Source organism: Carassius gibelio, chromosome B3, assembly GCF_023724105.1.
Source record: "Carassius gibelio isolate Cgi1373 ecotype wild population from Czech Republic chromosome B3, carGib1.2-hapl.c, whole genome shotgun sequence".
In the NCBI taxonomy this organism is placed as follows: domain Eukaryota; kingdom Metazoa; phylum Chordata; class Actinopteri; order Cypriniformes; family Cyprinidae; genus Carassius; species Carassius gibelio.
In genome coordinates this window covers 6487805-6512498 of record NC_068398.1, presented here as the reverse complement: position 1 = coordinate 6512498, position 24694 = coordinate 6487805, and the positions used below count along the sequence as shown (strand labels likewise).

Here is a 24694-nt window from a genome sequence, read left to right as displayed (position 1 = left end):
TGTTTTAAAAAGAAGTTTAATGCATCACCATAGGAAATGGTTTCACTTTATTAAAACAATAACTCATTAAGCAAATTACAATAAAAGTAAATAGCATAAAATATTCACTCCAAATTGCGGCGGCGAATGTGTTCCAACCACAATGATTTATAGTCACAAAAAACAACACATCTAAGCTAAAACATATTACAAAACAACACTTTAAGAAAGAAGGTCCATTCTGCAACGTTATTACAAAATGCACTTCCTCACACAATCATGATACAGTTAGCAAAAAGTATACATATGTGTCTTAACTATTGAGCAAACTCTAACAGAATGTATATCTCATTATTGCCTTTCAAGGCTTTTCAGGTTTAGTGGCAGATGTTTGCAGTCTCAAAGCCCTAATATAATTTGCGAGAGATTGTAGCTCCAAATTAAAGTTCACCAACACAATCAATTCTTTCAGCATTCTCATAATTGTCTTATTCAAATCCTCCTATTTTCGCATAAGTTAAATCATTCTTATTCTAAAAACAATTTCCTGCTGCTCCATCGGTTGAGATTCTGTCCTGTTTTCCTCCGCGTTCCTCCGCACATCTAATGAATCACCTGCCACAACAAGTCTTATAATGTAGGGGGAATTGTATGTTTATATTTTAGATTGTTCTTTAAATGAGTGGTATAAAAGGAGGTTTAAGTCTTATCAGTTCCATTAGTTTGTAACAATCATTTTGTTCAAACTCTGAATAGCAGCTTGTTTTTCGTTCATTCCCCATTCAGGTGGAATCTCGCCCTGATCCTTGAATTTTTTATTATAATGATTTTCCAGTTTTCCCTGGAATGTGCACACAAACCACTTCCAATATGGCAGTCCATGAGGGTCCGGGGTGATGTCCCACTCTGCATAAACTCCTCCTGCACTTCTGTAGTCACTGCATGGAAAACTCTTATCTGAAACACGAAATTGTTTTCTACTTGTCACTAAAGTTGTGCAGAAATCAGCACAGAGATCATCTGTTTGATAGTAAGAAGTTCCTTTAATTCCAGTCACTCTGTGGAAAGGGACACTGTGATCACCAGGATGGTTTTCTATTGTGCTGGTGCAGAAAGCTCCACAGAATGGACACTGAATCCAACAGCACTGACAGAAATGAGAAAACAGAAGCTCATCTGGTCTGAACTTTAGGTCCAGCTTTTCATTAAAAGTATTTGTGTTGAAACTACTTTCACAAATAGAGATCACATGATCAAGTTCTTTTCTCATCACATCTTCTAGGAGTTTGAAATCAAAATCGTCATATTTCACTCCACTGAGGTCTTTTTCAGAGAAGATCAGCTCATCTGAGAGATGCTGTGTGAAACTCTTTAACCACAAACCAACATCTCCTCTGTTCTCTTGAACATATTTAGTGGATTTATCTCCTCTCTTTTCTTGAACTTGTTCAATAGATTCATGAGCTGCTTTCATGATCTTCTGCTGCAGGAGTTCAGTGTTCTCCATCATTTTGGGTAAAACACTGTCACTGAACTTAGCAGTGAAATATCGATTGACTTCATCTCTAATGAAACTCTTGAAGTGATCTCTGGGATTATGAATGTAGTTCATGTATTTGTCAAAGTCCTCCTCTTCTGCCAGTGTCTCCAGGATGTGCTTCTCCAGTTTTAATCGGTTTTCTTTCAGTGATGGACATTCTGTTCTCATTTCATTTGCCAGATCTCTAGCAGTCTTCTTGTAGACACTCTGCTCAATGGGCTCTTTCAGTTTCTGACAGATGATCTCACCACAAATAGCAGCTGATGTTGCTCCTTGACAGTATTTCTGGAAAATACTATAGTACTCTTCTCTCTTTTTCTGAACATATATGACAGGATTATTGGCTTCTGTAAACATTGTGTGTTGGTCAGTGATCATCTCGTTTGCTCTCTCACAGATGGTAAGAACCAAATCCATAAAGAATTCATTCTTGTACACATATTTCAGGCATCCTTCCTCATGTTGTATTATTCTTGCCTTGATGTAACCTGTGAGTTGTTGAATGCAGCTTTTGTTGTAGCCCATCTTTGAAATGTTAAATGACTGAATCTCTTTGTCTGTTTGCTGAACAACATCTGTGACAAATGATCTTATCTGGGTTTCATCCTCATTAGATAAAGGATCAAAACATAAAGCTGAGTTGAAGGCATGTTTAACCTGTCCTTTAAATCCACTGTTTTTTTTTAACTGTACATATTCTGAATAACTCTGCACAGTGACAACTTTATTGTAGTCATTGCTCTCCCTCAAGTGATCTATAACACTTCCATAGATGTCCCTGAGGATCTCTCTCACATCTCTCATTATGTTAATTTCTTTTATCGGAGAGGTGTCTGTGATGATCTCCTTTATCCACTGTTCCCAAAAGGAATCAAACTCTTTCTTCAATGTTTCTTCATTGTTATTTTTATATTTGAGCTCTAAGGCAAGTTCTTTGCTCTTTTCATAGAGCGTGTCTTCACGATGTTTCCTCTGAGCATCAATCTCTTTCTTCAAGTCTCGCTGTTTAAGAACCTCATTTAGTTTCTTTTCTGTGTCCCTCACAATGTTTTCCTGAAGTTCTTCGATTTTGATTTTAAATGATGTTTTCCACTGAATCAGTATGTCTTTATCTTTGTCATTTTCAATGAAATCAAACATTGATTGTTCTACTTCTTCACTTGTCTTCTTCAGTTGTGTTTCAAGATATTTTCTCTCAACCTCATGAATTACTTCATTTTCTATTTGGTTGTGTAGTTTGTTCTCAGTTTCCATCATGGCACTGCGAAGACTCCAGGACCACTTGCTGTATTCGGTCTCCAGTTTCCTGTAGGCTGAAATCTCCAGAGAATTTCTGAAGCTGAAGACAAATCGTTCACTCAGTAAAGCCTTCCAGAGATCTTCAACACGAACTGTTAAGTCTTTCAGCATAATTCCATGAGATTTTGCGGCATGAGAAATAACAGATTCCTTTAGTTCTTGAATGTTCTCACAGTAGTCTGGGTTTGGTGGTGACATTAGTGAGCTGCCCTCCCAGAGCTGAACAAAATACTTCACATCTTTCTGAACATCAAATGTAATGACATCACTGAAACATTCTGCATCACAGACTTCATCTTTAGCAGCGAGTTTTGTCATCTCATCCAGTGTCTCCTGCAGTCGTCTCCTTCCCTCCATGTTTTTCTCTTCAGCTGTGACATCTGAAACGTTCTGATGCACAAACACACAGCTGGGATTGAGCCTGACCCTCTTCATTCTCATGAAGGCCTGAACAACAATCTGAAGAATGTCCTGCATCTCGGATGGGTTTTCTCCAAAGATGTTTATCAAGGTCAGATTTCCAATTCCAATGACGAATGTGGCCAATTCATTGTCATGATCTCTTGTTGATCTTCCAGACAGTTTTAGAGCACGAAGACCCTCAGTATCAACAACCAGAATGAAGTCAATCTTCATCTGTGTTTTCATCGCATCTGAGACTCTGACCAGCTGCATGAAAGCTCCTCTGGTGCATCTTCCAGCACTGACGGCAAACTCAAGTCCAAACATGGCATTCAGCATGGTGGATTTCCCAGAGCTCTGAATTCCTAAAACTGACAGCACAAAGACTCGCTGGTCTCCCAGTTTCTGGACGAGTTCATCTAGAACAGCAGAGATCCAGATCACAGGAACATGAGCAGCATCTCCATCCATCAGCTCCAGAGGAAATCCAGAGATCATCATCTCTGCTGCAAGACTCGGGAGAGAAGAGAAGTGAACCTCCAGATCTTTCTTGTTCTCCTGCACAGATGAACATGATTCATAGATCTGACCGATCTCCCTCATGATGTGCTCCAAACCAAAGGCTGCAGCTTGAAGCTCCTCAGATATCTTCTCAAGTTCAGTTTGTTTAACTTTATGTTGTTCAGATTTATTACTGCTGTCTTTCAGTTTCAAGACTCCTGACCATGCTTTATCATATTTGTGAAGAAGCCCAGAAAGGTCACTTGATGTATGTTCATCCAACAGGATTCTGAGCCATTTGAGGAAAAACATCTTTCCATTTTCATTATGTGAGTTCATTTCTTTAATAAAGATCTTCAAAAACTCACTCATGTCAGATTCATGCTGCTTTCCTCGGATTTTATTCATTTCTATTGTTTTTGCACTTATTTCCATTTTTATTTCTTCTCCTTGAGGTCGATGTAGTTCTTTGTTCTTCTGACTCCACTGATGCCACAGTTTCCCCTGATGAGGCAGAAATGATTCTTTGATTTCTGTCAGATCTTTCTTCTCCAGTAAACACATCATCTTTTGTGCTGCTTCTCTTCCTCTTCTGCTGTCATCATCTTCCTCATCTACTCTGATATCTGAGTGTTTGGACACATCTTCAAGTCTGAAAGTGGAAGATGTTTCTGAGAGACACTCATTTATAATTCTTCTAAGTTCTTCAGACACATCTGACTGATTTCTGTATTTCAAACCGATTTTGAATTTTCTTTTCTTCATCTTCATTACAGTAAATTCATCCTCCGTAAAAAGACAAATGAGTGGCTTTTTGTTTCCAAACAGGTTATTCATCATTGCTGCACTTATGTCATTCCTGTCCAGTCGTGGTAGAAGAACAACATTGACTGAAGCCATTTCAGTGAGGATCTGCAGCTGTTTCTCATGGTCTCCTGCATCACCGTGTAGATTACAGAAGGCAACACAGTCAGTGAATTGATCTGTGTTTTTCCCAGAGGGGCAGAACCAGGCGATCTCCACCACTCCATCCATCAGGACTCTGGATCTGCTGCTGCCTGGACAGTTCCTGTGGAAGAACGTGTTGTGTTTCTCATTGATCAGACTGTTCATCAGCTGAGACTTGGATGAAGACACAGAGGCAAACCTGAAGAAAAACACCATTGGAGTTTGTGCCTTGTAGATCGGCTGGGATTTACTGATGGTCTCATTGTTGGTGTTTCTCATCTTCCAGCTCTTGTTGATTTGTCTGAATGTCCAGAGAGGAAACTCAATCTGTTTTGTGACTGGATCAGGAACAAGCAGAGGCAGAGCGTACTGACACTGGGACAGTTTAGTCACCATCAGCTGCTTCAGGAAACCATCAGCACAATGAAACACCGCCATCTGAACATCCATTGGGTGAACTCGCTCAGATTGGCCTGTTACTGTGTTTGACGAAGTAATGTGAAGAACACATTCAAACAAATCACCCTCATCTTCAGACGAGTAAGCATCTCTCTGTTGATCCTGTTCATTTGTCTCTTTAACACTGATGAATCTTGCTCTGTAGTCCATCATCAGTATTTTTTCAATGAAAGTCTGAACCAGCTCCTCTTCAACACAAGACTCATGAGACTGTAACGAATGTTCAGTTATCTGAAGAACATCTGCAGCTCTCAGTTTATTGTTGCGTCTGCCTTCAAGGTTAAGTCTGTGAAATAGATGCTGTATTTTATCTTGATCAGCTTTGGCTCCTGCTGTTTCAACATCTTTGTTTTCATTCTGTTAAACAGACAAAAACAACATGAACGTTATCGGGTTTTTTTTTTCTTACTGATTTCAATATCCTATACCAGGGGTGCCCAATCCTGCAAACACAGTTCCAACCCTGATCAAACACACCTGAATCATCTAATTAATCTTTTAGGTAGCACTTGATAATTATAGACTGCTGTGTTGGTGTAGGTAGCTAGATCTCCAGGAACAGGATTGGGCACCCCAATTCTATACTAGTGTATGAATGCAGTTTTCTACAGTTTCCTCTGAACATTCACCTGAAATGAATTATCAGTTTCAGTGCAGATGTTCTTCACCCCATCCTTCTCACTTTCATATCCTTCTTTCCACTCTCTGTTTACACCTGGAAATGACATTAGTAATAACTGATCTGACCACAAGCCTTTAGACAGACCGCTGTTCTAGCTGATTAACTCTGTGTCTGATATTGACTGAATATTGAACAATACTATATTATAACATAATTAAAATGATTAAATGGCCAACAACAGATTTGCAGAATAATTTTGTTTTACTTGTTTTTGACAGTGACAAAATCATTGTGGGATTTAACTGAGTTTTATTTTTAACACTTTTTAAATTATGCAGTTTAATTTGGTTAAATAAAGTTTATGGATAACTTTACCTGGGAACACTGCCATTTCCCCTTACACGCAGTGCAAATGCAGTCAATTAGATAATTATGTGTTTAATTAATGCTGATTGTGCATTATTAACGACAAGCACCTGCTGTTAATAAGCAGAATCACTGAAGGAAAGAAAAAACAAGTACATAAAAAAAGAGATGAGATGAGCAGAAACACAAAAACTACAGCAGAGTTCCAGCCACAGCCTGAGTTGAAATCAAATGAAATAAAAGAAGGCAATGCTTTCACAGACAAGTCTGTTGATTCTGACCTCAAAGAAGTGATCAGCCTGTTCTCTCTCTTCTGCCTCTGGCTATTTTTCCTTCTTTTATTTTATCTATATTATATTTCCTAAAGTTTCTCTCCATTTTTTAACTTAAAACATTTATTTTAAACTTTTATTTTAACTTGAAAACCATTATTTCAGATATTATTCATTTAGTTAATTTTGAAATATAATAATACATAAATAATTATGTACATTTATATATTTAGAGAACTTGGATTAATCTAGCATGCAATGGACTTTTATCATATTAAACTGAATGTCAAAAAGGAGCTGTTTTCATAGCCAGGGTTGCAAAGGGGAGGAAAATTTCCATGGGAACTTTTTGAAAATTACAAGTTTGAAACTTAGCAGGAATTTACCTCATGAAGGCATCTCATGAAAACACTGCTAATAACTGCATATTACTGCTACTAAACAACAAAAACATATGGCATATTACCTACTTTGTTTTTAATTAATTAATCAATTGCAGTTTGCATACAATATGCTCAAACTTTAAAGGGTGCTGTGAATAGAGAACTGAAGATGAACACAGATTCGAGTCATTCGACGTCATTTTGATGTTAGAGTTATTCGAGTTTTTTTTTTTTGGCAAGACTCCCCCCCCCCCCCAAGATATTACAATATTACAATCTTGTTCTGTATTTTTTTTATCAAATAAATAAATTTATGCAATTTTTAAACATTAAAATAGTAATGTGTCCAAACTTTTGACTAGGGTTGGGTAACAAAACCAATATGGCACCGGTACCTATGGATTGGGTATGCACCGAACCGAATCAGAACACAGATTTCGCTGCCTCATTCAGGTGGCACTTAATGCCTGAGTGATCAACTGAAATATTTGTCCTGGTTCTCCGAAATGGATGTTAGACACATGGGCGTTGCTATGCCATTTTTTAGCGGGTCTGTAGTGATTAGCCCCACAAAACAGAGTCAGAGTCAGTCACCTAATTTCATATGAAGACGGCGTCATACTTCATCTCATCCCTGTCTTTCAGCGCGCTCTTCAATCCACAGACCGCGGCGATGCAGCATAAGCAGACTAAAACAGAAGTAGAAAGGACTCAAGGTGTTGTCAGGATCCTGCTGACAGTCCTGTCCATATTGTCTCTGTTCCATGTTTCTTAGTTTTTTTGTGTCTAAGCACATGGTTCTCTCTTTGTTTGTGTCTGCCACGTGCTCCTCTTGTCCCACCTCCTTGTTACCCCGGTCACGCCCCCTTGTTTAGCCCTTGTCGGCTTGGTTGTTTTCACCTGATCCTCATGTGGACTGCTCTATATATTGGGTTCACTTTCCTTGGGTCTCTGCTGGTTTGTTTTTGGTGTTTACCTGTTTCTTGGCCCAGAATTTATCCATTTGATCTTACTTAAGTTATTTTTTGATCTCTTGTCTAGTTATTTTATATCCTCGGTTCCTTTTTGGCCTTCTAGTTCTATCTAGGTCTTGTTTTTTGATTGTGTGCATCCTAATCTAGTTTTATTTTTTATTTTTTATTTTTTTTGATTTAGGTTTTCTTTTTTTGTTTTTGATATTGCAGTTCATGTTTGGATCCTGGCCTTTTGTTTTAACTCTTTGATTTATTTATTTGGAAAGTTTTGGTTATTTTGCCTTTTGTTCACATTTTGTTTTCAATTGTCTGTGTCGTTTTGAGTCTCGTCTATTTGTGTATTGTCCTAACCTAGATTCACTGGTCACTGACCCCCTCTTCCTTGAAGCTTATCACCTCTCTCATGTCAAGTTTGAGTGAGTTTCAATTCAAGCTACGGGTTTCCTGTGTGCCTGCCTGGTCTTTCCTCTGGAGCTGCCTCCTCCATGCTCGAGTACGTGGCCATCTTGGACGGTCTCAGTGGTCATCCCTCCTGCCCATACTGTTGTCTGCCCAGTACCTCTGTTTGAACGGTTTCACTGCAAATTCCCGCAGCTGTTCCAGTGTACGTTTCTGTTAATAAAATACCCTTGTCTGTTCATTCTGCATTTGGTTCCTATTTCTTGCAAATCTGACAGGTGAGAGTTTATCGATAGATTAGGGTTAAGATTATAATATCTGTATCTGTGCAGTTGTTTTTCATGAATAAATTTTACAAAAGGTCACAAGGGCGCAATCGGTTTCCCATTTACTGTAAAGTTTTCGCTGCATTCCGGTCCCGTATTTAAAGGTAAACTTAAGCGCCCTATATCAAATCAATATGTGACAAGATTTGTCCCGTATTTTAGGTCAACAAATATTTTAATAAACAAAAAGCATTCTGCACTGTTTATAATATTAATAGCAATTATAATTAATTCGGTTTCATGAGAATGGCTGCGAAAATTTCGAAAATTTAGACAGCTGCCTTGCTGCCTTATCAGGCAATGACTTTGCAGGCAGCGTTTCTGCACAAAGGCACCTCAACAAACTGTTTTTGGGCAGGCAGAGTACTGGTTAACTGATCTACAGCAAAATATAGAGAGTTTTGGTGATAACTAAGTGGATATTTCTTTACTGCAATATTAATGTCTTGCTAGAAATTACATCAAAAGTGGAAAACGTTGATTAAAAAAAATGTACATTTACACACAAACTGACCACTGACTGCAACTTTCAAACGCCATCTTTATTTTTGTCTTAACTGTCACAGAATGTAACGGTACAGGAATGTGGGATATTAAAGGCATCAAAGGATAAAACTATGCTGCCTTCAAAAATCTGCCAGATTAAGGCATCTCAGGAGACAGGAACTGAAGCTTACATTGAATTCGGACATGACTTGATGCCTTCCTACCTTGGAATGCGTCCTCCGAAGGCAGCATTTTTCAGTTTTCGGATGCAGCCAGAGAAGCTCATTTGCGCGTGATTCAAAAATCTCCAGAGCACGTGCAGTTAAAGCCCTTTCACACGAGCGCAGCCTATGGTAAATAAACCTGCGCAGTTTAAAACTTCTAGAGCTCACATCTGCCTTTTGAACACAAGACTCCCCAGATGTAGGGCTAAATGACAGAGTTATCAATTCGCTGAAGGTGGCAACCCTACACTCATCATGCCAATGCTGTTTCCTCCAGCAAAAATCAAAAAGCATCGATGTTTTACTATAATAAGTGATAGATTGATTTATCAGACATTAATCAGGATTGAAAATTTGTCACAAATAAATAAAGTGTTATGAACATTTCTGAAACAGTCTGTTTCTGTTTAGGCTATTTGAAAGTGAAACAAGTGAAATAAAAAGTGAAAGTGACGCGACATACAGCGAAGTATGGTGACCCATTCTGAGAATTCGTGCTCTGCATTTAATCCATCCAAAGTGCACACACACAGCAGTTAACAGAGCTAAACTCTTGAGACGAGACTTATGACAGATACGATATTTTACTAAATAAATACATGATTGTGATAAAGAATAAGAAGCTGATGTCTGATTTCTTCAAATGGTCGCATTTACCATGTTTACTATGGTAACGTTAATGGCAATCGTGCAGTCTTTTGCATCGTGTATAAATATTTCTGTCTCATATGGTGATTATAATCCACATCGGATCAAGTAATTTCAAACACTCACTGCTGACTGAAAGTGAGTTTTTGAGCTCAACTTATTTTAAAAAGTGTTTAATGCTGGTGTTAAAGCTGTAGCTTTATGAAATGATCCGCGGTGCTGACACTCTCCGGATGCAGAGAAACTCCGCCTTTGTTCATAACCACTCCTCTAGCCCCAGCTGGCCCACTTTGGCCCAAGGTTTTCGTTGGGCCAAAAAACCTGGCTCGTTGGCGATCAAGCCCCGGAAGTGACAGTGGAAACACGATTGGCCCTGGCACGCACTAGAATGCCCGCTTTTGGCCCAACAGTGGAAACAGGGCTATTGTGGATGACTGAAGAAGACCCAAATATAATGAATTACAGCAGTCAAGGTAATAAAAGCATGAATGACTTTCTCCAGGTCATTAAAAGTAAAAAAATATTTCAGTCTCAAGATGATCCATAACTGATAAAAACTGTTCTTGTATAATACAACTGTATTAATTTGCTTAGTTAAGCAAAGTTCACCAAGCACCAAGCTTCCTGACCTGGAAGGAGATTGAGAAGAAAAGCTTGCCAAGCTCATTTATTAGACCACTTCTCAACTTTGGGGAACCAAAGAAGATTACTTCTGTTTTATCTTCATTTATTTGAAAGAAAGCTATTGGACAGCCATTTCTTGATTTCCCCAAGGCTGGCCAATGTGGGTTCAATGGTATCGCCAGCTTTCAATGGTATGTACAACTGGGTATCATCAGCATATAAATTGTCTCCTAATAATGTCTCTCAAAGGTCGCATACATAGATTAAAAAGAAGTGGCCCTAAAATGGATCCTTTATGCACTCCACAGATAATAGGAGCAACAGATAAAGAAAACTTACCTGTCTCACTGTCTCTAAACCTAACCTATACCTAACTGTATCTAAAGCAGCTGTAATCAAGAAGCAACAGAACTGTATTTTTACCACTACCCATGCAAGCAAAATGTCATTGAACACTTTAAGCAAAGTAGGCTATGATGGGCAGATAAACCAGATTGGGCAGGTTCTGTTAATTTAGCTGGAAATCATTTGTAAATATACAACTTTTTCTAAAAGTTTTGATAAAAATTAAAGCTTAGAGACAGGCCGATAATTATCAAGGTAATTTTCCTCCAAACCCTACAGCATGCTTAAAATATTTTGGGACTACCCCAGCATTCAGGGACGAGTTGATCAATGACTGAATGGAAGTACTGATTTCAGAAAAAGAGGCCTTAATAATCTCAGAAGGAATGACATTTACATTTACATTTATTCATTTAGCAGACGCTTTTATCCAAAGCGACTTACAGATGAAGGCAGTGGAAGCAATCAAAAACAACAAAAAGAGCAATGATATATAAGTGCTATAACAAGTCTCAGTTAGGTTAACACAGTACACGTAGGATGGGTTTTTAACTAATATAATAAATAAAAAGAAAACAGATAGAATAAAAAAATAAAAGAATAGAGCAAGCTAGTTAGAGTTCTTTACACATACACATACACACACACATACATATACAATTGCATAATAAATGAAAAGAAAATAGAATACAAAAAGATTAGAAAGGTAGTTAGATTTTTTAAAGTGAAAGTGAAAAGTGAAAGTGAAGTGACATTCAGCCAAGTATGGTGACCCATACTCAGAATTTGTGCTCTGCATTTAACCCATCCGAAATGCACACACACAGAGCAGTGAACACACACACACACACACACTGTGAGCACACACCCGAAACAGTGGGCAGCCATTTATGCTGCGGCGCCCGGGGAGCAGTTGGAGGTTCGATGCCTTGCTCAAGGGCACCTAAGTCATGGTATTGAACAATTCCGTCCGGCCCGAGACTAGAACCCACAACCCTTCGATTGGGAGTCCAACCCTCTAACCATTAGGCCACAACTTCCCCTCTAATTCTATTTAAAGAATAGAATTAGAGTATTGAGTGTTAAAGTTAGAGGGTCAAATAAAGATGGAAGAGATGTGTTTTAATCCGATTCTTGAAGATGGCTAAGGACTCAGCTGCTCGGATTGAGTTGGGGAGTTCATTCCACCAGAAGGGAACATTTAATTTAAAAGTCCATAAAAGTGACTTTGTGCTTCTTTGGGATGGCACAATCAAGCGACGTTCACTTGCAGAACGCAAGCTTCTAGAGGGCACATAAGTCTGAAGTAACGAATTTAGGTAAATGGGTGCAGAGCCAGTGGTAGTTTTGTAGGCAAACATCAATGCCTTGAATTTTATGCGAGCAGCTATTGGAAGCCAGTGCAAATTGATAAACAGAGGTGTGATGTGTATTCTTTTTGGCTCATTAAAAATTTATCTTGCTGCCGCGTTCTGAATTAATTGTAAAGATTTGATAGAATTGGCTGGAAGACCTGTCCTGTGCAATAGTCCAGCCTGGACAGAACAAGAGCTTGAACAAGGAGTTGTGCAGCATGTTCCGAACGAAAGGGCTTGATCTTCTTGATGTTGAATAAAGCAAATCTGCAGGATTGGACAGTTTTATCAATGTGGTCTGAGAAAGTCAGCTGATCATCAATCATAACTCCAAGGCTTCTAGCTGTTTTTGAAGGAGTTATGGTTGATGTGCCTAACTTGATGGTGAAATTGTGATGGAACGATGGGTTTGCTGGAATCACAAGCAGTTCTGTCTTGGCAAGGTTGAGTTGAAGGTGATGGTCCATCATCCAGGAAGAAATCTCAGTTAGACAAGCTGAGATGCGAATAGCTACCGTCGGATCATCAGGATGGAATGAGAGGTAGAGTTGAGTGTCATCAGCATAGCAGTGGTATGAAAAGCCATGTTTTTGAATGACAGAACCTAATGATGCCATGTAGACAGAGAAGAGAAGTGATCCAAGAACTGAGCCCTGAGGCACCCCAGTAGTTAGATGTTGAGACTTGGACACCTCACCTCTCCAAGATACTTTGAAGGACCTATCTGATAGGTAAGACTCAAACATGAGTAATGACATCAAGTGAAGAGGCAGTTGTATTCATCTTATCGATGAACAGTCTGTAAATACAGGTACATCTCAATAAATTAGAATAGTGTGGAAAAGTTTAATTGGAAATAAATTTAGTGCACACAGACTGAAGTAGTTTAAGTATTTGGTTCTTTTAATTGTGATGATTTTGGCTCACAAAAACCCACCAATTCACTAACTCAACAAATTAGAAAATGGTGACATGCTAATCACCTAATCAACTCAAAACACCTGCAAAGGTTTCCTGAGCCTTCAAAATGGTCTCTCAGTTTGGTTTGCTATACTACACAAACAAGTGCCTAGTTTTCTCCACACATACCGCTTAGAATTGGCCAAAAAGTTCTATCTCGGTCTCATCAGACCAGAGAATCTTATTTCTCCGTTTTTTTTTAGCAAACTCCATGTGGGCTTTCTTGTGTCTTTCATGTATCTTTGGGTTCTTCCTTACCTCTCTCACCAAGGCTCTTCTCCCCCGATAGCTCAGTTAGGCCGGACAGCCAGCTCTAGGAAGGGTTCTGGTTGTCCCAAACGTCTATCATTTAAGGATTATGGAGGCCACTGTGCTCTTAGGAACCTTAAGTGCAGCAGATTTTTTTTTTTTTTTTTGTAGCCTTGGCCAGATCTGTGACTTGCCACAATTCTGTTCTGTCTCCTATTTGCTCTGACATGCACTGTGAGCTGTAAGGTCTTATATAGACAGGTGTTTGGCTTTTCTAATCACGTCCAATCAGTATAATCAAACACAGTTGAACTCAAATGAAGGTGTGGAACCATGTCAAGGATGATCAAAAGAAAAAGTCAGCGCCTGAGTTAAATATATTAGTATCACAGCAAAGGGTCTGAATACTTAGGGGGCTTTCACACTGGCAGTTAAGTGCAGAAAAGGGCACGGTTCACATGAAATATCGCTAATGTACATGCTGTCATCAGACCCTGGTGTGCACTGGGGTACGGAATCCGAGACTACCTGGAGAAGGTGGTCTGAGTTCGGTTGCTCCAGAACTATGGCGCTGTTCACGTGAATGTGCAAGCAACATGGACTCGGGTGAGCACTTATTCAGGAAGTAAAGTATCCTGCGCATACATAACACTGTCAATATCATTGTTTCCTCAACACACGAGAGAGCCGAGGTTGGTTCCACACACTCCTAAAAGTAAAAATTTAATTAATTAAAATGAAATAATTTAAATAAATTATTATGCTGTGCAAAATAGCACCAAAAAAAAAAAATACAACTATGCTCTGTCGCGTTGTGTTCTCCATGCAATTTTCATGTGCATTTGCAATGACATAAAGTTACCGCAAACGCACCTGGGTTTGATACAACTATTGAGTGTGAAAGCAGACCAACATTGCAGGCGGCACCAGGAACAATCGCACTCGGGCTCAGACCGCAGCAAACGAGACCAGTGTAAAAGCCCTCTTAGAACCATGTGATATTTCAGAACCATGAGATGATTCATTTTACCTTCCATTATAGAAGTTTGCAAAGATTCATCTGACTGCAGAAGGTCTGCGATTGGAGATTCCCCTGTCTTTGAAGGTTCATCTGTTTTTAAAGATTCTTCTGTTTTGGAAGGTTCTCGTGTCTTTGAAAGTTCATCTTTCTTTGAAAGTTGGCCTGCCTCTGAATATTCATCTGTCTTTGATGGCTCCTCTCTCTTAAAAAGTTCTTCTTTCTTTGGAGGTACCTCTGTATTTAGATGCTCCTCACTCTTAGAAGGTTTGTCTGTCTTAGGAGGTTCCTCTTTCTTTAAAAGTTCCACCGTTTTCAGAAATGTATCTGTCTTAGAAGGTTCCCCTGCCTTTGAAAGTTCACCTTTCTTTGAAAGCTGGCCTGCCTCTGAAGATTCATCTGGATTTGATGGCTCCTCTCTCTTAGGAAGTTCTTCTTTCTTTGGAAGTAACTCTGTAATTAGATGCTCCTCACTCTTAGAATGTTTATCTGTCTCAGGAGGTTCCTCTTTCTTTGGTAATGCATCTATTTTCAGAGATTCTTCTGTCTTAGAAGGTTCTCCTCTCTTTGAAAGTTGGCCTGCCTCTGATTCATCTGTCTTTGATGGCTCCTCTCTCTTAGGAAGTTCTTCTTTCTCTGGAGGTCTCTCTGTATTTAGATGCTCCTCACTCTTAGAAGGTTTGTCTGTCTTAGGAGGTTCCTCTTTCTTTGAAAGTTCCACCGTTTTCAGAAATGTATCTGTCTTAGAAGGTTCTCCTGCCTTTGAAAGTTCATCTTTCTTTGAAAGTTGGCCTGCCTCTGATTCATCTGTCTTTGATGGCTCCTCTCTCTTAAAAAGTTCTTCTTTCTTTGGAGGTACCTCTTTGTTTAGATGCTCCTCACTCTTAGAATGTTTATCTGTCTCAGGAGGTTCCTCTTTCTTTGGTGATTCATCTGTTTTCAGAAATTCCTCTGTTTTCAGAGATTCTTCTGTCTTAGAAGGTTCTCCTGTCTTTGAAAGTTCATCTTTCTTTGAAAGTTGGCCAGCCTCTGAAGATTCATCTGTCTTTGATGGCTCCTCTCTCTTAGGAAGTTCTTCTTTCTTTGGAAGTACCTCTGTAATTAGATGCTCCTCACTCTTAGAAGGTTTGTCAGTCTTAGGAGGTTCCTCTTTCTTTGGAGATTCCCCTGTTTTCAGATATTTTTCAGTCTGAGAAGTTTCTGCTCTCTTTGAAAGTTGGTCTACCTCTGATTCATCTGTCTTTGATGGCTCCTCTCTCTTAAAAAGTTCTTCTTTCTTTAGAGGTACCTCTGTATTTAGATGCTCCTCACTCTTAGAAGGTTTGTCTGTCTTAGAAGTTTCCTTTTTCTTTGAAAGTTCCGCTGTTTTCAGATAGTTTTCTGTCTTAGAAAGTTCTCCTGTCTTTGAAAGTTCATCTTTCTTTGAAAGTTGGGCTGCCTCTGATTCATCTGTCTTTGATGGCTCCTCTCTCTTAAAAAGTTCTTCTTTCTTTGGAGGTACCTCTTTGTTTAGATGCTCCTCACTATTAGAATGTTTATCTGTCTCAGGAGGTTCCTCTTTCTTTGGAAGTTCCTCTGTTTTCAGAGATTCTTCTGTCTTAGAATGTTCTGCTGTCTTTGAAAGTTCATCTTTCTTTGAAGGTTGGCCTGCCTCTGAAGATTCATCTGTCTTTGATGGCTCCTCTCTCTTAGCAAATTTTTCTTTCTTTAGAGGTACCTCTGTATTTAGATGCTCCTCACTCTTAGAAGGTTTGTCAGTCTTAGGAGGTTCCTCTTTCTTTGGAGGTTCCTCTGTTTTCAGAGATTCTTCTGTCTTAGAAGGTTCTGCTGTCTTTGAAAGATCATCTTTCTTTGAAGGTTGGCCTGCCTCTGAAGATTCATCTATCTTTGATGGCTCCTTTCTCTTTGAAAGTTCTTCTTTCTTTAGAGGTACCTCTGTATTTAGATGCTCCTCACTCTTAGAATGTTTGTCTGGCTTAGGAGGATCATCTTTCTTAGTTGATTCCTCTGTTTTCAGAGATTCTTCTGTCTTAGAAGGTTCTCCTGTCTTTGAAAGTTCATCTTTCTTTGAAAGTTGGCCTGCTTCTGATTCATCTGTCTTTGATGGCTCCTCTCTCTTAAAAAGTTCTTCTTTCTTCGGAGGTACCTCTTTGTTTAGATGCTCCTCACTCTTAGAATGTTTATCTGTCTCAGGAGGTTCCTCTTTCTTTGGTGATTCATCTGTTTTCAGAGATTCCTCTGTTTTCAGAGATTCTTCTGTCTTAGAAGGTTCTCGTGTCTTTGAAATTTCATCTTTCTTTGAAAGTTGGCCTGCCTCTGAAGATTCATCTGTCTTTGATGGCTCCTCTCTTTTAGGAAGTTCTTCTTTCTTTGGAAGCACCTCTGTAATTAGATGCTCCTCACTCTTAGAAGGTTTGTCAGTCTTAGGAGGTTCCTCTTTCTTTGGTGATTCCTCTGTTTTCAGATATTTTTCTGCCTTAGAAGGTTCTCCTGTCTTTGAAAGTTCGTCTTTCTTTGAAAGTTGGCCTGCCTCTGAAGATTCATCTGTCTTTGATGGCTCCTTTCTCTTCGGAAGTTCTTCTTTCTTTGGAGGTACCTCTGTATTTCGATGCTCCTCAATCTTAGAAGGTTTATCTGTCGCAGGAGGTTCCTCTTTCTTTGATGATTCCTCTGTTTTCAGACATTCCTCTGTTTTCAGAGATTTTTCTGTCTTAGAAGGTTTGTCAGTCTTAGGAGGTTCCTCTTTATTTGAAAGTTCCACCGTTTTCAGAAATGTATCTGTCTTAGAAGGTTCCCCTGCCTTTGAAAGTTCACCTTTCTTTGAAAGCTGGCCTGCCTCTGAAGATTCATCTGGATTTGATGGCTCCTCTCTCTTAGGAAGTTCTTTCTTTGGAAGTAACTCTGTAATTAGATGCTCCTCACTCTTAGAATGTTTATCTGTCTCAGGAGGTTCCTCTTTCTTTGGTAATGCATCTATTTTCAGAGATTCTTCTGTCTTAGAAGGTTCTCGTCTCTTTGAAAGTTGGTCTGCCTCTGATTCATCTGTCTTTGATGGCTCCTCTCTCTTAGGAAGTTCTTCTTTCTCTGGAGGTATCTCTGTATTTAGATGCTCCTCACTCTTAGAAGGTTTGTCTGTCTTAGGAGGTTCCTCTTTCTTTGAAAGTTCCACCATTTTCAGAAATGTATCTGTCTTAGAAGGTTCTCCTGCCTTTGAAAGTTCATCTTTCTTTGAAAGTTGGCCTGCCTCTGATTCATCTGTCTTTGATGGCTCCTCTCTCTTAAAAAGTTCTTCTTTCTTTGGAGGTACCTCTTTGTTTAGATGCTCCTCACTCTTAGAATGTTTATCTGTCTCAGGAGGTTCCTCTTTCTTTGATGATTCATCTGTTTTCAGAGATTCCTCTGTTTTCAGAGATTCTTCTGTCTTAGAAGGTTCTCCTGTCTTTGAAAGTTCATCTTTCTTTGAAAGTTGGCCAGCCTCTGAAGATTCATCTGTCTTTGATGGCTCCTCTCTCTTAGGAAGTTCTTCTTTCTTTGGAAGTACCTCTGTAATTAGATGCTCCTCACTCTTAGAAGGTTTGTCAGTCTTAGGAGGTTCCTCTTTCTTTGGAGGTTCCCCTGTTTTCAGATATTTTTCAGTCTGAGAAGTTTCTGCTCTCTTTGAAAGTTGGTCTACCTCTGATTCATCTGTTTTTGATGGCTCCTCTCTCTTAAAAAGTTCTTCTTTCTTTGGAGGTACCTCTGTATTTGGATGCTCCTCACTCTTAAAAGGTTTGTATGTCTTAGGAGGTTGCTCTTCCTTTGAAGCTTCATCTCTTTTCATAGATTTTTCTTCCTTAGAAGGTTCTACTGTCTTTGAAAGTTGTCGTGCCTCTGAAGATTCATCTGTCTTTGATGGCTCCTCTCTCTTAAAAAGTTCTTCTTTCTTTAGAGGTACCTCTGTATTTAGATGCTCCTCACTCTTAGAAGGTTTGTCTGTCTTAGAAGTTTCCTTTTTCTTTGAAAGTTCCGCTGTTTTCAGATATTTTTCTGTCTTAGAAGGTTCTCCTATCTTTGAAAGTTCATCTTTCTTTGAAAGTTGGGCTGCCTCTGATTCATCTGTCTTTGATGGCTCCTCTCTCTTAAAAAGATCTTCTTTCTTTGGAGGTACCTCTTTGTTTAGATGCTCCTCACTATTAGAATGTTTATCTGTCTCAGGAGGTTCCTCTTTCTTTGGTGATTCATCTGTTTTCAGAGATTCCTCTGTTTTCAGATATTTTTCTGCCTTAGAAGGTTCTCCTGTCTTTGAAAGTTGGCCTGCCTCTGAAGATTCATCTGTCTTTGATGGCTCCTCTCTCTTAGCAAATTTTTCTTTCTTTGGAGGTACCTCTGTATTTAGATGCTCCTCACTCTTAGAAGGTTTGTCAGTCTTAGGAGGTTCCTCTTTCTTTGGAGGTTCCTCTGTTTTCAGAGATTCTTCTGTCTTAGAAGGTTCTGCTGTCTTTGAAAGTTCATCTTTCTTTGAAGGTTGGCCTGCCTCTGAAGATTCATCTGTCTTTGATGGCTCCTCTCTCTTAGCAAATTGTTCTTTCTTTAGAGGTACCTCTGTATTTAGATGCTCCTCACTCTTAGAAGGTTTGTCAGTCCTAGGAGGTTCCTCTTTCTTTGGAGGTTCCTCTGTTTTCAGAGATTTTTCTGTCTTAGAAGGTTCTGCTGTCTTTGAAAGTTCATCTTTCTTTGAAAGTTGGCATGCCTCTGATTCATCTGACTTTGATGGCTCCTCTCTCTTAAAAAGTTCTTCTTTCTTTGGAGGTACCTCTTTGTTTAGATGCTCCTCACTATTAGAATGTGTATCTGTCTCAGGAGGTTCCTCTTTCTTTGGTGATTCATCTGTTTTCAGAGATTCCTCTGTTTTCAGATATTTTTCTGCCTTAGAAGGTTCTCCTGTCTTTGAAAGTTGGCCTGCCTCTGAAGATTCATCTGTCTTTGATGGCTCCTCTCTCTTAGCAAATTTTTCTTTCTTTGGAGGTACCTCTGTATTTAGATGCTCCTCACTCTTAGAAGGTTTGTCAGTCTTAGGAGGTTCCTCTTTCTTTGGAGGTTCCTCTGTTTTCAGAGATTCTTCTGTCTTAGAAGGTTCTGCTGTCTTTGAAAGTTCATCTTTCTTTGAAGGTTGGCCTGCCTCTGAAGATTCATCTGTCTTTGATGGCTCCTCTCTCTTATCAATTTTTTCTTTCTTTGGAGGTACCTTTGTATTTAGATGCTCCTCACTCTTAGAAGGTTTATCTGTCTCAGGAGGTTCCTCTTTCTTTGGTGATTCCTCTGTTTTCAGAGATTCTTCTGTCTTAGAAGGTTCTGTTGTCTTTGAAAGTTCATCTTTCTTTGAAAGTTGGCCAGCCTCTGAATATTCATCTGTCTTTGATGGCTCCTCTCTTTTAGGACGTTCTTCTTTCTTTGGAAGTACCTTTGTATTTCGATGCTCCTCACTCTTAGGAGGTTTGTCTGTCTTAGGAGGTTCATCTTTCTTTGGAGGTTCCTCTGTTTTCAGAGATTTTTTGGTCTTAGGAAGCTCTCCTGTCTTTGAAATTTCATCTTTCTTTGAAAGTTGGCCTGCCTCTGAAGATTCATCTGTCTTTGATGGCTCCTTACTCTTCGGAAATTCTTCTTTCTTTGGAGGTACCTCTGTATTTCGATGCTCCTCACTCTTAGAAGGTTTATCTGTCTCAGTAGGTTCCTCTTTCTTTGGTGATTCCTCTGTTTTCAGAGATTCGTCTGTTTTCAGAGATTCTTTTGTCTTAGAAGGTTCTCCTGTCTTTGAAAGTTCATCTTTCTTTGATAGTTGGCCTGCCTCTGATTCATGTGCCTTTGATGTCTGCTCCCTCTTAAAAAGTTCTTCTTTCTTTGCAGGTACCTTTATATTTAGATGCTCCTCGCTCTTAGGATGTTTGTCTGGCTTAGGAGGATCATCTTTCTTAGTTGATTCCTCTGTTTTCAGAGATTCTTCTGTCTTAGAGGGTCCTCCTGTCTTTGAAAGTTCATCTTTCTTTGATATTTGGCCTGCCTTTGATTCATGTGCCTTTGATGTCTCCTCTCTCTTAAAAAGTTCTTCTTTCTTTGGAGGTGCCTCTGTATTTAGATGCTCCTTACTCTTTGAAGGTTTGTCTGTCTTAGGGGGTTCCTCTTTCTTTGGAGGTTCGTCTGTTTTCTGAGATTTTTCTGTCTGAGAAGGTTCTCCTCTCCTTGAAAGTTGGTCTGCCTCCGATTTATCTGTCTTTGATGGCTCCTCTCTCTTAAGAAGTTCTTCTTTCTTTGGAGGTACCTCTGTATTTAGATGCTCTTCACTCTTAGAATGTTTTTCTGTCTTAGGAGGTTCCTCTTTATTTGAAAGTTCATCTGTTTTCAGAGGTTCTTCTGTCTTAGAAGGTTCTCCTGTCTTTGAAATTTCATCTTTCTTTGAAAGTCGGCCTGCCTCTGAAGATTCATCTGTCTTTGATGGCTCATCTCTGTTAGGAAATTCTTCTTTCTTTGGAGGTACCTCTGTTTTTAGATGCTCCTCCCTCTTAAATGGCTTGTCTGTCTTAGAAGGTTCCTCTTTCTTTGGTGATTCCTCTGTTTTCAGAGATTCTTCTGTCTTAGAAGGTTCTCCTGTCTTTGAAATGTCATCTTTCTTTGAAAGTTGGCCTGCCTCTGAAGATTCATCTGCCTTTGATGGCTCCTCTCTCTTAGGAAGTTCTTCTTTCTTTGGAAGTACCTCTGTAATTAGATGCTCCTCACTATTAGAAGGTTTGTATGTCTTAGCAGGTTCCTCTTCCTTTGAAGCTTCATCTGTTTTCATATATTTTTCTGCCTTAGAAGGTTCTACTGTCTTTGAAAGTTGGCCTGCTTCTCTCTTAAAAAGTTCTTCTTTCTTGGGAGGTACGTCTGTTTTTAGATGCTCCTCACTTTTAGAAGGTTTGTCAGTCTTAGGAGGTTCCTCTTTCTTTGGAGGTTCCTCTGTTTTCAGAGATTTTTCTGTTTGAGAAGGTTCTCCTCTCTTTGAAAGTTGGCCTGCCTCTGATTCATCTGTCTTTGATGGCTCCTCTCTCTTAAAAAGTTCTTCTTTCTTTAGAGGTTCCTCTGTATATAGATGCTCCTCACTCTTAGAAGGTTTGTCTGTCTTAGAAGGTTGCTCTTTCATTGGAGGTTCCACTGTTTTCAGAGGTTCTTCTCTCTTAGAAGGTTCTCCTGTCTTTGAAAGTTGGCCTGCCTCTGAAGATTCATCTGTCTTTGATGGCTCCTCTCTCCTAGGAAGTTCTTCTTTCTTTGGAGGCACCTCTGTAATTAGATGCTCCTCACTCTTAGAAGGTTTGTCAGTCTTAGGAGGTTCCTCCTTTTTTGGAGGTTCCTCTGTTTTCAGATATTTTTCTGCCTTAGAAGGTTCTCCTGTCTTTGAAAGTTGGCCTGCCTCTGAAGATTCATCTGTCTTTGATGGCTCCTTTCTCTTCGGAAGTTCTTCTTTCTTTGGAGGTACCTCTGTATTTCGATGCTCCTCACTCTTAGAAGGTTTATCTGTCTCAGGAGGTTCCTCTTTCTTTGATGATTCCTCTGTTTTCAGAGATTCCTCTGTTTTCAGAGATTCTTCTGTCTTAGAAGGTTCTGCTGTCTTTGAAAGTTCATCTTTCTTTGAAAGTTGGCCTGCTTCTGATTCATCTGTCTTTGATGGCTCCTCTCTCTTAAGAAGTTCTTCTTTCTTTGGAGGTACCTCTTTGTTTAGATGCTCTTCACTCTTAGAATGTTTATCTGTCTCAGGAGGTTCCTCTTTCTTTGGTGATTCATCTGTTTTCAGAGATTCCTCTGTTTTCAGAGGTTCTCCTGTCTTTGAAAGTTCATCTTTCTTTGATAGTTGACCTGCCTCTGAAGATTCATCTGCCTTTGATGGCTCCTCTCTCTTAGGAAGTTCTTCTTTCTTTGGAAGTACCTCTGTAATTAGATGCTCCTCACTATTAGAAGGTTTGTATGTCTTAGCAGGTTCCTCTTCCTTTGAAGCTTCATCTGTTTTCATATATTTTTCTGCCTTAGAAGGTTCTACTGTCTTTGAAAGTTGGCCTGCTTCTCTCTTAAAAAGTTCTTCTTTCTTTGGAGGTACGTCTGTTTTTAGATGCTCCTCACTTTTAGAAGGTTTGTCAGTCTTAGGAGGTTCCTCTTTCTTTGGAGGTTCCTCTGTTTTCAGAGATTTTTCTGTTTGAGAAGGTTCTCCTCTCTTTGAAAGTTGGCCTGCCTCTGATTCATCTGTCTTTGATGGCTCCTCTCTCTTAAAAAGTTCTTCTTTCTTTAGAGGTTCCTCTGTATATAGATGCTCCTCACTCTTAGAAGGTTTGTCTGTCTTAGAAGGTTGCTCTTTCATTGGAGGTTCCACTGTTTTCAGAGGTTCTTCTCTCTTAGAAGGTTCTCCTGTCTTTGAAAGTTGGCCTGCCTCTGAAGATTCATCTGTCTTTGATGGCTCCTCTCTCCTAGGAAGTTCTTCTTTCTTTGGAGGCACCTCTGTAATTAGATGCTCCTCACTCTTAGAAGGTTTTTCAGTCTTAGGAGGTTCCTCCTTTTTTGGAGGTTCCTCTGTTTTCAGATATTTTTCTGCCTTAGAAGGTTCTCCTGTCTTTGAAAGTTGGCCTGCCTCTGAAGATTCATCTGTCTTTGATGGCTCCTTTCTCTTCGGAAGTTCTTCTTTCTTTGGAGGTACCTCTGTATTTCGATGCTCCTCACTCTTAGAAGGTTTATCTGTCTCAGGAGGTTCCTCTTTCTTTGATGATTCCTCTGTTTTCAGAGATTCCTCTGTTTTCAGAGATTCTTCTGTCTTAGAAGGTTCTGCTGTCTTTGAAAGTTCATCTTTCTTTGAAAGTTGGCCTGCTTCTGATTCATCTGTCTTTGATGGCTCCTCTCTCTTAAGAAGTTCTTCTTTCTTTGGAGGTACCTCTTTGTTTAGATGCTCTTCACTCTTAGAATGTTTATCTGTCTCAGGAGGTTCCTCTTTCTTTGGTGATTCATCTGTTTTCAGAGATTCCTCTGTTTTCAGAGGTTCTCCTGTCTTTGAAAGTTCATCTTTCTTTGATAGTTGACCTGCCTCTGATTCATCAGTCTTTGATGGCTCCTCTCTCTTAGGACGTTCTTCTTTCTTTGGAAGTTCGTCTTTATTTAGATACTCCTCTATCTTAGAAGGTTTGGCTGTCTTAGGAGGTTCATCTGTCTTTGGAGGTTCCTCTTTTTTCAGAGATTTTTCTGTCTTAGGAAGCTCTCCTGTCTTTGAAATTTCATCTTTCTTTGAAAGTTGGCCTGTCTCTGAACATTCTTCTGTCTTTGATGGCTCCTTTCTTTTCGGAAGTTCTTCTTTCTTTGGAGGTACCTCTGTATTTCGATGCTCCTCACTCTTAGAAGGTTTATCTGTCTCAGGAGGTTCCTCTTTCATTGGTGATTCCTCTGTTTTCAGTGATTCCTCTGTTTTCAGAGATTCTTCTGTCTTAGAAGGTTCTGCTGTCTTTGAAAGTTCATCATTCTTTGAAAGTTGGCCAGCCTCTGATTCATGTGCCTTTGATGTCTGCTCCCTCTTAAAAAGTTCTTCTTTCTTTGCAGGTACCTCTTTATTTAGATACTCCTCACTCTTAGACGGATTGTCTGTCTTAGGAGGTTCATCTGTCTTTGGAGGTTCCTCTGTTTTCAGAGATTTTTCTGTCTTAGCAAGCTCTTCTGTCTTTGAATTTTCATCTTTCTTTGAAAGTTGGCCTGCCTCTGAAGATTCATCTGTCTTTGATGGCTCCTTTCTCTTCGGAAGTTCTTCTTTCTTTGGAGGTACCTCTGTATTTCGATGCTCCTCACTCATAGAAGGTTTATCTGTCTCAGGAGGTTCCTCTTTCTTTGGCGATTCCTCTGTTTTCAGATATTCTTCTGTCTTAGAAGGTTCTGCTGTCTTTGAAAGTTCATCTTTCTTTGAAAGTTGGCCTGCTTCTGATTCATCTGTCTTTGATGGCTCCTCTCTCTTCGGAAGTTCTTCTTTCTTTGGAGGTACCTCTTTGTTTAGATGCTCTTCGCTCTTAGAATGTTTATCTGTCTCAGGAGGTTCCTCTTTCTTTTGTGATTCATCTGTTTTCAGAGATTCCTCTGTTTTCAGAGGTCCTTCTGTCTTAGAAGGTTCTGCTGTCTTTGAAAGTTCATCTTTCTTTGAAAGTTGGCCTGCCTCTGAAGATTCATCTGTCTTTGATGGCTCCTCTCTCTTAGGAAATTCTTCTTTCTTTGGAGGTACCTCTGTTTTCAGAGATTCTTCTGTCTTAGAAGGTTCTGCTGTCTTTGAAAGTTCATCTTTCTTTGAAAG

At 39.5% G+C, this 24694-nt stretch overlaps 1 protein-coding gene across 1 annotated transcript; it reads right to left on the bottom strand.

Moving 5' to 3' along the window:
• On the bottom strand, positions 1 to 24205 carry LOC127952102 (interferon-induced very large GTPase 1-like). The gene is made up of 8 exons (XM_052550385.1): positions 23326 to 24205; positions 22897 to 23145; positions 21691 to 21939; positions 19604 to 20553; positions 16783 to 17533; positions 16097 to 16386; positions 14615 to 15085; positions 1 to 5485 (listed from the first exon to the last, which is right to left on the bottom strand). The coding sequence occupies exons 1-8, from the start codon at positions 24203 to 24205 to the stop codon at positions 698 to 700; spliced, it is 8628 nt and encodes a 2875-aa protein (XP_052406345.1). The 3' UTR covers positions 1 to 697.
• Between the last annotated feature and the right edge of the window lie 489 nt (positions 24206 to 24694).

Excerpts from the sequence above, each read along its gene's own strand:
- LOC127952102 (XM_052550385.1), bottom strand. The coding sequence starts at position 24,205 with ATGAGTGAGGAGCATCGAAATACAGAGGTACCTCCAAAGAAAGAAGAA. Across the intron at positions 20,554-21,690 it reads GACTGACAAACCTTCTAAGA|ACGAACCTCCAAAGAAAGAG; the intron begins GTGAGGAGCATC and ends CTCAGAAAACAG. Across the intron at positions 5,486-14,614 it reads AGGAGCATCTAAATACAGAG|AATGAAAACAAAGATGTTGA; the intron begins GTACCTCCAAAG and ends TCTGTTTAACAG.